Source organism: Pseudorca crassidens, chromosome 2, assembly GCF_039906515.1.
Source record: "Pseudorca crassidens isolate mPseCra1 chromosome 2, mPseCra1.hap1, whole genome shotgun sequence".
In the NCBI taxonomy this organism is placed as follows: domain Eukaryota; kingdom Metazoa; phylum Chordata; class Mammalia; order Artiodactyla; family Delphinidae; genus Pseudorca; species Pseudorca crassidens.
Window position 1 is genome coordinate 45,539,980 of NC_090297.1, and position 12,904 is coordinate 45,552,883.

At 52.7% G+C, this 12,904-nt stretch overlaps 1 protein-coding gene across 6 annotated transcripts in view; it reads left to right on the top strand.

The window, feature by feature from the left end:
• The window catches only part of ACOT11 (acyl-CoA thioesterase 11), a 55,928-nt gene that overhangs the window by 33,841 nt on the left and 9,183 nt on the right, over positions 1-12,904 (top strand). For all 6 annotated transcript variants that reach the window (XR_010940843.1, XM_067726269.1, XM_067726273.1 and 3 more), the window contains 8 exons: positions 4,212-4,272; positions 5,039-5,137; positions 5,605-5,740; positions 7,218-7,374; positions 8,568-8,687; positions 10,122-10,266; positions 11,701-11,760; positions 12,567-12,629. Coding sequence is in view for 5 of the 6 variants with exons in the window: in XM_067726269.1 (XP_067582370.1) it covers positions 4,212-4,272; positions 5,039-5,137; positions 5,605-5,740; positions 7,218-7,374; positions 8,568-8,687; positions 10,122-10,266; positions 11,701-11,760; positions 12,567-12,629 (841 nt within the window). In the remaining variant the exon portion in view is untranslated. The remainder of the gene's footprint in view (positions 1-4,211; positions 4,273-5,038; positions 5,138-5,604; positions 5,741-7,217; positions 7,375-8,567; positions 8,688-10,121; positions 10,267-11,700; positions 11,761-12,566; positions 12,630-12,904) is intronic.

The window sequence follows — 12,904 nt, forward strand, 5'->3', positions numbered from 1 at the left end:
AGAGGATCCTGGGAAGGAGGGTAAGCTGGGGAGAGGTCTGGAGGATGATTGGTGGCCAGGAAAGGCCTGACCATACCTGAGGAAAGCTGGGGAAGGTTTTTTTGTTTGTTTTTGCTTTTGCCATTTAAAAATATCTCAAAGGACTTCCCTTGTGGCGCAGTGGTTAAGAATCCTCCTGCCAATGCAGGGGACACGGGTTTGAGCCCTGGTCTGGGAAGATCCCACATGCCGCAGAGCAACTAAGCCCGTGCACAACAACTACTAAGCCTGCGCTCTAGAACCTGTGTGCCACAACTACTGAGCCTGCGTGCCACAACTACTGAAGCCTGCACGCCTAGAGTCTGCGCTCCGCAACAAGAGGAACCACTGCAGTGAGAAGCCTGCGCACCACAACCAAGAGTAACCCCTGTTCACCGCAACTAGAGAAAGCCCACACGCCACAACGAAGACCCAACGTAGCCAAAACATAACAAATAAATTAATTTAATTAAATTAAAATTCTAAAAAAAAATTAAAATATCACAAAATGTATCTCTAATGGATAAGAACTTTTTAAAACATAATTTCAATACCACTACCACACCTAAAGAAAATGAACAGTTTCTCACTAACATCAAATATCCAGTCAGCATTCATTTGCCCACAATGTCTCATGAATTTGTTTTTTAATTTTGTTTTGCTTTACAGTTATTTTTGTTGCTCAAGTCAGGATGCAAATCAGGTTGCAATTGGTTGCTAGGTCTCTTAAATGTTTTTTTTTTTTGGCCATGCCTTGCAGGATCTTAGTTCCCTGCCCAGGGATCGAACCCAGGCCCTGGCAATGAAAGTGCCGAGTCCTAACCACTGGACCACCAGGGACTTCCCTCTTAAGTCTTTTTTTTTTTTTTTGTGGTACGCAGGCCTCTCACTGTTGTGGCCTCTCCCGTTGCGGAGCACAGGCTCCCGACACGCAGGCTCAGCGGCCTAGCCGCCCTGCGGCATGTGGGATCTTCCCGGACCGGGGCAGGAACCCATGTCCCCTGCATCGGCAGGCGAACTCTCAGCCACTGTGCCACCAGGGAAGCCCCCTCTTAAGTCTTTTTTTTAACCCTTAGGTCCTACATCTCCCCACAACACCCTCTCCAACTACCCTCTCCTCCCCGCTTCCTCTCCCTCTGTCTTCTCTTGAAGTTTGTTTTTTTAAATAAATAGATTTATTTGTTTATTTTTGTCTGCGTTGGCTCTTCGTTGCTGTGCGCGGGCTTTCTCTAGTTGCGGCAAGTGGGGGCTACTCTTTGTTGTGGTGCGTGGGCTTCTCATTGTGGTGGCTTCTCTTTGTTGCTGAGCATGGGCTCTAGGTGTGTGGGCTTCAGTAGTTGTGGTTCACGGGCTCTAGAGCACAAGCTCAGTAGTTGTGGCCCACGGGCTTAGCTGCTTCATGGCATGTGGGATCTTCCCGGACCAGGGCTCAAACCCGTGTCCCCTGCACTGGCAGGTGGATTCTTAACCACTGCGCCACCAGGGAAGCCCAAAGTTTATTTGTTGAAGAAACCTGGTTATTTGTTCTCTAGAGTTCTTCATCATCTGGGTTTTGCTGTTAGCATCACTGTGGTGTCATTTAACATGTTCCTCTGTCCCCTGCTAGTAAATTGGTCTTGAGGAAGGGCTTGAACAGGGGTCACATTTGTTTGTTGGAGCTGCCTCTGGAGGGGTGTTGGGAAATCAGCAGCCTGAAGGGGGCCCCAAGGAGGCTGGGCACTGACCCTGGGGATGGAGCCAGTTTGGGCCTGTGCTGTGAGATGGAGGACAGTCAGGAAGGAAGAGAAGCTTGGGAGTCCAAATGGGTTACTGCTTGGCTTTGAGGGGGGGCTAGAGAGGGGGAGGGGAGGAGGAGGAAGGGGAAGGGTCATACACTTCTTTCTCTTTTTTTTAGTACTGCAAAAAATAGACTTATTTTTACTAGTGGGATGAGGGAAGTTTTTTTTTTTCTACTTTTTTATTATGAAAACTTTCAAAATTATAGAAAGTTGAATAGTGCTGTGATCATCCCTACTGAGAGTTAATAATGAACACTTTGCTAAATTTGCTTTATCTGTATGTGGATAAATACAAGCGTACCTCATTTTATTGCACTTTGCAGATATTGCATTTTTTTACAAATTGAAGGTTTGTGGCAATCCTGCATCAGGCAAATCTATTGACCTCATTTTTCCAACGACATTGGCTCATTTAGTGTCTCTGTGTCACATTTTGGTAATTTTTGCAATATTTCAGACTTTTTCATTATTATTATATTTTTTATGGTGATCTGTGATCAGTGATCTTTGATGTTACTGTTGCAAAAAGATTACAACTGGCTGAAGGCTCAGATGATGGTTAGCATTTTTTAGCAAGAAAGTTTTTTTTTTTAATAAGTTTATTTATTTATTATTTATTTTTGGCTGCATTGGGGCTTCATTGCTGCACGCAGGCTTTCTCTAGTTGCACGAGCAGGGGCTACTCTTTGTTGTGGTGCGCAGGCTTCTCATTGTGGTGGCTTCTCTTGTTGTGGAGCACGGGCTCTAGGCACACGGGGTTCAGTAGCTGTGGCATGCGGGCTCAGTAGTTGTGGCTCGCGGGCTCTAGGGCACAGGCTCAGTAGTTGTGACGCACAGGCTTAGTTGCTACGTGGCATGTGGAATCTTCCCAGAACAGGGCTCGAACCTGTGTCCCCTCAATTGGCAGGCGGATTCTTAACCACTGTGCTACCAGGGAAGTCCCAAGAAGGTATTTTTAAATTAAGGTATGTATATTGCTTTTTAGACATATTTCAATTGCATACTTAATACACTACAGTATAGTGTAAACATATCTTTTATATGCACCAGGAAACCAAAAAAATTGTGTGACTCGCTTTATTGCGATATTTGCTTTACTGCCATGGTCTGGAACGGAATCCACAGTATCACTGTTGTGTGAACTATTTGAAAGTAAGTTGCAGACATCATGACACTTCATCCCTCCATATGTCAGCATGCATCTCCTAAAAGTGATAGTCCCCTACCTGACTATTAGAACTACTAAAAAATAATAATAATAACAGAAATGAACAAGTCAGGGCTTCCCTTGTGGCTCAGTGGTTAAGAATCTGCCTGCCAATGCAGGGGACATGGGTTTGAGCCCTGGTCCGGGAAGATCCCACATGCCACGGAGCAACTAAGCCCGTGCGCCACAACTATTGAAGCCCACGTGCCTAGAGCCCGTGCTCCACAACAAAGAGAAGCCACCATAAGAAGAAGCCCGTGCACCGCAACGACGCGTAGTAGCCCTGCTGGACGCAACTAGAGGAAGCCTGCGCGCTGCAATGAAGACCCAACGCAGCCAAAAATAAATAAATAAATAAATAAATAATAACAATAAAAAAAGTCAGCACAGGGCAGCAAAGTGGCTCGCTCAGGGATTCTGATGTTCATCTGGACCTGGGAGTCATTCCAGAGGGACAGTTGCAGCTGGAAAGAGCAGGGTGCTCAGTAGAATCAGTCTAGAATCCTGGCTCTGTCCATCTTTAGCTGGGTGACCGTAGGCAAATGGCTCACCCTCTCTGATACTCAGTCCCCCCTAAACCTACCTGCCGAACCTGTTCTGAGGTTCAAATGAGGTCGTGCAAAGTACCTGGCACGTAGTAGGTATTCTTTCCCTTCCTACCCTGTGTTTATAGTTATCTTGTGCTTAGTAGGCATTCAATAATTGTGGAATTCATTAATTCAGTAGGCCACTATTCATGGCTTACCTTGTGCCATGTGCAAGGACTTGAAGATTCAGTGGTGAGCAAAACAGACATGATCCTTGCCCCAGCAGAGCTTAAGGACTGTGGGGGAGACAGAGGTCAATCTGTTGGAAGAAGTGTTAGGAGGGTGAACCTTATGGGGCTCCAGGAGGGTAGGGAGAGCTTTCCTTAGGAAGGACTGTTGAGCTGAGAGCAAGGAGAAGCTTGAGCATTCATTGGACAAGGGGAAGCGGGAGAAAGGGGGAGATGAATGACATCATGCCACTTCTCTTGCCCCAGCTTCCCCACCTGTAGAATGAGGTGCTAACACTGTCTTGCCGGTTTGCTTTGAGGACTCAGTGACATGGTAGATGTGAATATGCTCCATATGCCATGATGTTCTCCTGCCAGTTCCTCTCAGCAGAGACACCTGTTCTCTCCCTCTGTCCCCACTTGGAAAGCTTACCTCCTGCTTTTCTCTCCTCAGTGTTGGACAAGTGGTGAATATCAAGGCCAAGGTGAACCGGGCCTTCAACTCCAGTATGGAGGTGAGCAGGTGGGTGGGTGGGTTTCTACCTCCTCTTCATTCTCAGCCGCCAGCTCGGGCACACTCACATTCACACTCACAGTGCCCCGATTGAGGCAGCAGAGTTCTGAAACAGCTGACAGGGTTGGGGGGATCCTAGGGCAATGTCCAATATCCATGATACAGAAGGGAAAACTGAGGCTAGGGAGGGGAATGGATTTGCCCCAGGTCACCAAGCCATGTAGATTCTGATGTGAGCCTTGACTTCCAGCCTTCTGGGTCTTCACACCTAGTCTCAGACCCTCTCTTCAGCAGCCAGGTGGTCTCAGGAATACAGGGAAGATAGCCACTGTGCCTGACCCTGAAGGCAGTGGTCTGGAGGAGGGTGCTGGACTTCCGTCCATTAGCTTACCTCCCACAGCCTCTGTCTGCACACTGTAGAATGGGAACATGATTCCTATGCAGCAGGGTTGTTAAAGGTTTAATGGGAGGACTCTTTGGGGATGCACGGGGCTCTGTGAGCTCTGGAAGAGGGCCTCATCATTCCCATTTTACAGATGAGGAAACTGAGGCCCAGAGAAAGGAAGTGACTTGCTCAAGGTGTCCCAGGGAGCCAGGGGCAGAATCAGAACCTACCCCAGGTCTCTAGCCCCCTGGACTTGGTAGGTGACACAGAAGCACCAGAGGCCAGGCCTGGGGTGGGACTTGCTGTCTCCACCTGCGGACCCTCGGGTTGGTGAGCTCTGTTTCCTCCCTCCTCAGTCGTCCACCTTGCTCTTCCTCTCCAGGTGGGCATCCAGGTGGCCTCCGAGGACCTGTGCTCTGACAAGCAGTGGAGTGTGTGCAAGGCCTTGGCCACCTTTGTGGCCCACCGGGAGGTCTCCAAGGTAGGTGGCTACACCTGACCACCCGATGCTGCCGGACCACCTGGGCGCCTGTCTACGTGGTGATCCTGGGGGTTGGTGGAGGGGTAGAGGTGGAGGCACAGCAGGGAATCCCCAGAAGAAGGCCCACCCTGTGCTGTGGTTGAACCCCAGGCGCCTCCCCGCTCTGCTTTTCCCCACCTCTCCCTGTGCACCTCGCACCCCAGGATCCTCCAGTTCTCTCCATTGCCTCCCATGTCCTGCGTCAACACCCCCCATCCACAGTGCCTTTGCCCAAGGATGGGGACAGGGACACTGGAGGATGAAAGTGATGTATCAGTCAACAGGGAGATGGAAGATGGGGACAAAGAGGGGGCAAGACTTGTAACCATCCAGCAGCCCCAGGCGTGAGCTGGCCGTTTGGGGGACAGGCTCTCACGCTATTCCAGGAAACTTGTCCTGAGCACCCCCCACCTCACCCCCTGCCACAGGTGAAGCTGAAGCAGATCACGCCGCGGACCGAGGAGGAGAAGACAGAGCACAGCGTGGCAGCCGAGCGCCGGCGCATGCGGCTGGTCTACACAGACACCATCAAGGACCTCCTGGCGAACTGCATCATTCAGGATGGTGAGCGCCGTGCGTGGGGAGGGCAGCCCATGCCCTGCATGGCCCCCTCTGTCCTGGGCCCTTACTGAGCAGAGGGAGGAAGGGAGTCTCCTTGGGGTGTCCACCCATGGGTGGCCTCAGGCCTGGATGGCCCTCTTGCCTCAAGGTTCCTTTGGGGAAAAGGGAGCGTTTGGACATCTCGCCCAGCTCCCAGGAGCCATGAAGATGGACCTGGGACATACAGAAAACCCTTTTAATCCGCTAAATGCATTTGGGTCTCTAGGAGTCAAGGTATTTGGGAAGGTCGTGTTGAGCTTGGCCTTGAAACCCTAGGACTTTTAAAAAAACAGATAGGTAGCTAGGTAGGTAGGTAGATAGAGGTAGGTGTAGGCATAGAGATAGAGTAAAAAGCAAGACTCTCTTCTACCCCAGAACCAAGGCTCCCTCCAGAGGCAGCTACTGTTCGTCATTTGGGGGCATCTTTCCAGAGTATTCTCTGCATATTTAAGCACACTACCTAGCAGTTTGCCCTCTCTTTTTACCCAAAAGTAAACATACAGTACATACTGTTCTGTATCTTGCTTCTCTCCCCTTAAAGCGTATCTTGGAGAGTGTCCTGTACCAGCACACAAAGGTCCACTTGGGACCGGGAGGATTTTGACAGGTGGAGAGGTGAGGCAGGGTTTTCTGACAGAGGGCACAGGCTGGGCAAAGGCCTAGAGGGGAGACCTTGGATTTGTTCACTGATGTCCGGAACACTAGAATGCAGAGTCATCCTTGAAACCTAAAGGAGGCAATTTTAGGACCAACCAAGGGTGGTTCAGCTGCCCAGAGTGGAGAGAGAGCAGGCGGAAGTAGCAAACACCAGTGAAGGCAGTGAGCTGTGCTCTGAATTCCGTGTGCTGTTATTTATGCTGGGCCCGGAGGCCATGGCTGGGCAGGCCCAGCTCTTTCTACAGTTGTCAAGGCCCACGGGAACCATCCATCCCACTGCAGCCCCTGTAGATCCCTCCTGTCTTGACAGCCCTTCTACCCAAGCGTCAGTCCAAATGCCTGAGCCTGGTATCCAGGCCCTTGGCTGGCCCCTCAGCCTCATCGGGTGCTGTCCCTTTACTTGCCCTCAGCTCCAGCTAAGCCAAAGCCTCGTTGCTCCCTGTGACTGTCCTGCCTGTCTGGTCTCCAGAACTTGGCTCAGGCCTTCAACCTCCCCTCCTCCCTGCCTGTGGCATCTCTGCACAGCCTGCAAGCCAGGTGAAAGGCTACCTCTTTCACAGGCCTTCCCTGATGAGCTCTCCCCACCCCACCCCCCACCCACCCCCCCCCCCGCCCCGCCCCAGGAGTTGGGAGATGCACGGCACCTCCTTGGTGCTGAATAAATAAAAGAATCTGTGTGGGGTGGACTGGTGGGCATGGGGGTCCTGGGCTGCGCATGGGGAGGGTTTGCCCTTGGGAATTTTCTCACCTCCCCGCCTCCCTCCCTCTGCGCCTCTCTGGTCAGATCTGGAGAGCAGAGACTGTAGTCGCATGGTGCCAGCCGAGAAGACCCGAGTGGAGAGTGTGGAGCTGGTCCTGCCCCCACACGCCAATCACCAGGGCAATACTTTCGGGGGCCAGATCATGGCCTGGATGGAGAACGTGGCCACCATTGCAGCCAGGTGAGGGAAGTGGCCTGCCTGTGCCTCCCCTCCTTTCTCTTCCTCCTTCCCTCGGCCAGCTCTCTCTGCGGGAGAAACCCCAGCTTGGTACTGGCATTCAAGGCTTCAGAAGCTTGGCTCTTCTTTCAGACCCAGAGAACCAGAGAGGAATGATTTTCTGTGAGCTCACCATTCCTTCCGTGGTTCCCATCATGGCATGGGAAATGCCAAGCCCCCCGGCTGGCACCAGGGCCTCCCCTTGCCCTGGCCCTACTCGCTTTTGCTTCCTGGATCTTAACACTTCTTGCAAATCAAGCCATTTGCCTTTCCCCTTCCAATCCTCCATGCTCCCATCCCCCGCCTTCACTCCTGGCTGGCTTCCCACCATGCCAACTCCAGTATTCTTTGTCTGCTAAAATCCTGCCCATCTCCTCCATGAAGCCTCTTTCACTGTTTCCTTCTCCCTAGAGGTGGAAATAATTACTTCCTTTTCCTATAACCTCTGTGCCAGTCCAGGTCTTGTTCTGCTCCAAGTATCGGGGCTTGTTTTTATAGTTATGATAACTGACATTCACTAACTGGCACTCTCATACCTCCATGACTTTGTACTTCCTGTTCGCTCTGCCATGAGTGCCCTCCCCAACCCACGTTCTCCTCAGCCAGGCACATTCTTCCTCACCCTTTAGAGACCAGCTCCAATGGCCCCTCCTCTGTGTTTAACCTGTGGACGCAGTACATAAGCAATGCTATTTTGGGCAGACCAGGCTATGAGAGTGATAAGATCTCAGAGGACGGTCAGAGTGTGGATAGTCAGGGAAGGCTTTCTGGAGGAGGAGTACTTCATCTGGGCCTTGAATGACGAGTAGCTTTGGGTAAGGGAGGGCTTCCAGATAGTAGGAAAAGCAGGTGCTAGGGTGTAAAAGTTAGAAGGAAAAGGTTTACCGCAAGCCCTGCCCTTTCCTATGTCACCTCAAATTCAGCTTTTTTCCAGCTATGCACGTAGACCTCAGTATTCTAAGCTGTGATATTGGACTTTAGTTCTCTTCCTCTGGGCAGAGCTGTCACTGGGTTGGGTGGGAGTGGGTGGGCCAGAGGGTGGTACGTGTGGTTCTGGGCTGGGTCTGGGGATGGGGGCAGCAGGAGAAGGCTGGCCCAAGCCAGTGGCTGAAGCACTCGAGGCCTTTGTCTGTCCCCCTGACTCCCGCCTCTTCCAGCCGTCTGTGCCATGCCCACCCTACGCTGAAGGCCATTGAGATGTTCCACTTCCGGGGCCCGTCCCAGGTTGGGGACCGTCTGGTGCTGAAGGCCATCGTGAACAACGCTTTCAAGAACAGGTATGGGGCTGGGATGGGCGAGATGGGGCCTCTTGGGGTTGAGGGCTCTTCCTGACATAAGAAGGGACCTTCCTGCCAAACTGCAGGAACTGTTTCCCCTGTAGACGAGGTCTATGAGATCAGAACTCTGCCTGGCTGCTGGGTCCCTTTACCATCACCAAGATTCAGCTCTGATGTTCCTTCTCTGGCCTCCCGAGCCCTGTGCTGCCGCTGTCACAGGTCACACCATGTGCTTGGTGTGTCTCTGTCTCTCTCCCCGGCTCCTGTCTCTGGTCCTGCCACACTGTGGATGCTCAGGTCACAGGGCCACCTCTTGCCAGTGTTCCCTTGTTTATCAAACCCTTTCCTACCCTTTTCCTAAAACAGCAGTTAGTTCCCAGAGCCCTTACCTTTGGAATGAATTCTGATACCCCCATGAAAGCTTTTTGGTGATTTCAAAGATTTGGTCATTTTCAATGATAGCGTAGTTGTTAAAAGTGAGGGATCTGGAGCCAGGCTGCCTGGGTTCAAATTTGGTTCATGGCTTATCAGCTGTGTGACTTTGGGCAAGTTACTTAACCCCTCTGAGTCTCATTTCTTTCACTTGTAAAATGGGGCTCACCACAACTACCTCGTAGCTGTGAGGATTCAATGAGGGGTTACTGGTAGAATGCCAGAGAAAACGTTCAGTGAAGGTCAGCCATTCCTGCTGCTTATTATTAAAATTATTATTATTATTTTACTATTCACAGTCTGACTATCACACATTCTACTGTCATGCAGGGGGAAAGCCCTGAACTAGGTAGGAGCCGTGAGGCCTGGTTCCTAGTGCAGGTTCTCTTCCTTCCTGACTGTTGTGTGACCTTGGGCAAGTTAGCGCCCTGTTCTAGGTCTTGATTTCCCCATCTGCATAACGTCTACATTCTGGGATCACAGACCTTCCTAAGTGAGGGGGAATGGAGGTGGCTGCTCTTTTATTATTCATAACGACAGTCGGAGAAACAGAAACAGCAGCGATCGAGCTGTCAGGGGCATGGCTACGGCTATTAGAGGGCTGGTGAATAGGCGTATGATGAACATTTTCTCAAATTAGCCTCTGCCCCTCCACCTCCTTTCTTATGTCTTTCCATCACCCTTTGCAGCTTACGTGACGTATTTTATATAGACGTTTGTTGCCCCATCCCCTATCTGTTAGCCCGTGAGGACCTGGACTGGACTGGTTTATTCATTTCTGTGACCCCAGTGACAAGCATGGGGCCAGGGGTGCAGTGGGCACTCTGTAAACATTGTTGAAAGGGAACAGTTCTGGGTTTCCTGCCCATCGGACTCTGATCTGGGCTGTGGGAGGAACTGCAGGAGTACGTGTGTGCCTCTGTGCATGTGTGCGTGCGTGTTGGGGAGGGGGTGGCCTCGGGAAGGTCTTTCCAGCTGAGACCAGCCCTCCTTTCCCCTCAGCATGGAGGTGGGCGTGTGTGTGGAGGCCTACCGCCAGGAGGCCGAGACCCAGCGGCGGCACATCAACAGTGCCTTCATGACCTTTGTGGTCCTCGATGCAGATAACCAGCCTCAGATGCTGCCCTGGATTCGGCCCCAGCCTGGGGTGAGTGCCCCACTACCAGCCCCCCTCCCTCTCTGCCCAGGGTGATAGGACTGGGGAGTGGACCCAGCTCTGTCCTTCTGCCGGGGCCCAGCCAGCCCCGAGTGCCCCGGTATAACCCGCCCTCGGGGATGCTCCTTGTGCAAGGAAGGCACCCTGTGCTTCCTGGAAGAACTCAGACCACGTGCTGGGTGTTAACAGGCATTCATGAGCCTGCAGAGCTGTAAGAGCACTGGCTTTGGGGTCAGAGGTGGGTTGGAACCCCACCTTGGCCACGTTCTAGCAGGTGCCCTCTGTGAGCTTTCACTCCCCATCTGTAAGGAGGGTGTATCTGCAGTTCCTGCCTCGCAGGGCTGTTGGGGAGATACTGACCTTGCTCCGGGCTGAGTATGTGGCGACTGCTCTGACCATGGTGACAGGGGAGCAAAAAGCATAGAAATGAGAGTCAGGGACCTGGGTTCAAGGCTGGCTCTAAACAATGTTCCCTTGTGCCTCCTTTGGGCCCGGCTTGGGCTTGCTTCTAGGGGGCCAGGGAGTGACCTTGGAGAGGTTGCCCGTTCTCTCCAGGAAGGTCACCCACCCAGCCCACCCACCTTACAAGACTGAGCATGGGCTGTGAAGACCCCCGCTCCAGAGCTGGGCAGTCAGGATGGGTGGTGGCCGGAGGAGCAGGGAGCCTGGCAGGCGGTGGGACTGTAGACAGTCCACGAGGCCCTTTCAGGCTTTTGCCACTTAACGTTCACGAGTCGGGAGACGTTAGAAGTAGTGGTTCAGAGGGTGGGCTCTGGGTTCAGGCCGTCTGGGCTCTGTTCCCGTCCCCACTCCTTAGCCCTGTGACCTTGGCTGAGCCACTTAGACTTTCCGTGACTCAGTTTCCTCCTCTGTAAAATGGGGATAGTACTGGGAGTTCCCTGGTGGCCTAGTGGCTAGGATTCTGGGCTTTCACTGCCGTGGCCCGGGTTCAGTCCCTGGTGGGGGAACTGAGATCCCGCAAGCCGCACAGCGCAGGCAATTAAAATAATAAAATGAAATGAAATTAAATAAAATAATTGGGGATAGTACTAATGCCAATAATGCTTAGATGCAGTTTTGCATGGAAAACACTTCAGAAGCATGTCTGCCCATAGCAAGTTCTCAATAAATGTGGGTTCTTAGCATTGTAAGTGCCCTTTGGGGATCCCCTTTTACGGAGGAGGAAACAGGTACAGTGAGGGCAGGTGGTGTTCCCAGAGTCACTCAGGGAGCCTCAGGGGAAGCTGGGGCTGGAGCTCAGCGACGGGACACTGTCCTGTGCAGGCTGCCCCAGTGAGATCTGAACTTCACTTTAGGGCTGCAGGGAGGGTCTCCTTGGGCCCTTTGGGGAAGGGGGCAGGCAGTAATGGGGGCGGGGGCAAGCTGTTTGTCCCTCCTGCACCACAGTCTGTCTCCTCTCCCCAGGATGGCGAGCGGCGGTACCGAGAGGCCAGTGCCAGGAAGAAGATTCGCCTGGACAGGAAAGTGGGGGCCGGGTGGTGAGAGTGGACACGGCTCTAGGGCTTCCCTGTCTGCTCCCTGGCCCTGGGAACTTGTGTTTCTTCGGTGCTTCCCCTGGGCTGGGCCTTTACATCCAGGCAGCCTCTGGTCTTGGCCTCATGACACAGTGGTCTTACTGGCCCCTTGTACAGGCGAGGACAGAGGGATTAGGTGGCCACGGGCACTCAGATAGGAATGATGGGCAGAATGAGAATTTGAACCTGGCCAGGTGTGACCAAATTTACTTCTTGTGTTCCTCCCATTGAATCTGATGCCCGTTTGGCAGATGAAGAAAGAAAGGCTCTGAGAGGAGATGCAATTGCTTAAGAAGCAAATCCAGGTGTGAATGACTCTGCTGTGAAAGCACTTCACAAACTTGAAAGGGCTGTCAACGCACCAGGATTCACCCTCCGATGTTAATAAGAAAAGCGCGCATATGTGGAGGGTTTACCATGTGCCAGGCACTGTTCTCCCTGTGACGACCCCATGAGGAGGCAGGTGTGACCACTGATCCCATTTTACAGCTGAGGACACTGAGGCATAGGGTGAAGTCGCTTAGCAAGGATGTTGGGGGTCTGCACCTTTCCCCCAGCCCGCCCCCGCCTCTGAGTGTGTATGTCCTCAGCTGCTGTTTTCTGTGTCCCATCCAGTCTCCCTGGCCAGACAGGAGTCTCTCCCACGCCGCTGGGCTGAGCACAGGGCCTGGCACACAGTAAGCCAGCAGTGAAGTCTGTGGAAAGAGATGGGCTCCCAAGGGAACAAGGTTGTTGTTTTCCCTCTCTCCCAGGAAGTACATTGTGTCCTGTAAGCAGGCGGAGATGCCCCTCTCTGTCCCCTGGGACCCTAGCAACCAGGTAAGGCCTTCTGCTCTGAGCGGCCCGTTCTCAGGCCCGTTGGGATCCCCGATCCTCCCCTCTTGTGAGCGGGTTTGGAGGTAGGCCCGGAGGGGACAGGATACTGCTGCCTCAAGACTGGCACAGGTAGCCCAGGGCTTTCCTGTGTCCCTTTGCTTGGCAGGAGGGAGCTGGGGCCCCAAGAGGAGGAGGAGTCTGCCAAGCCCCGGCCTCCTTTCCCAAAGCCAAGGGCCCCTTCCTTCACGTCCAGTTTCCTCTCCCCGCCCCAGCGCAGC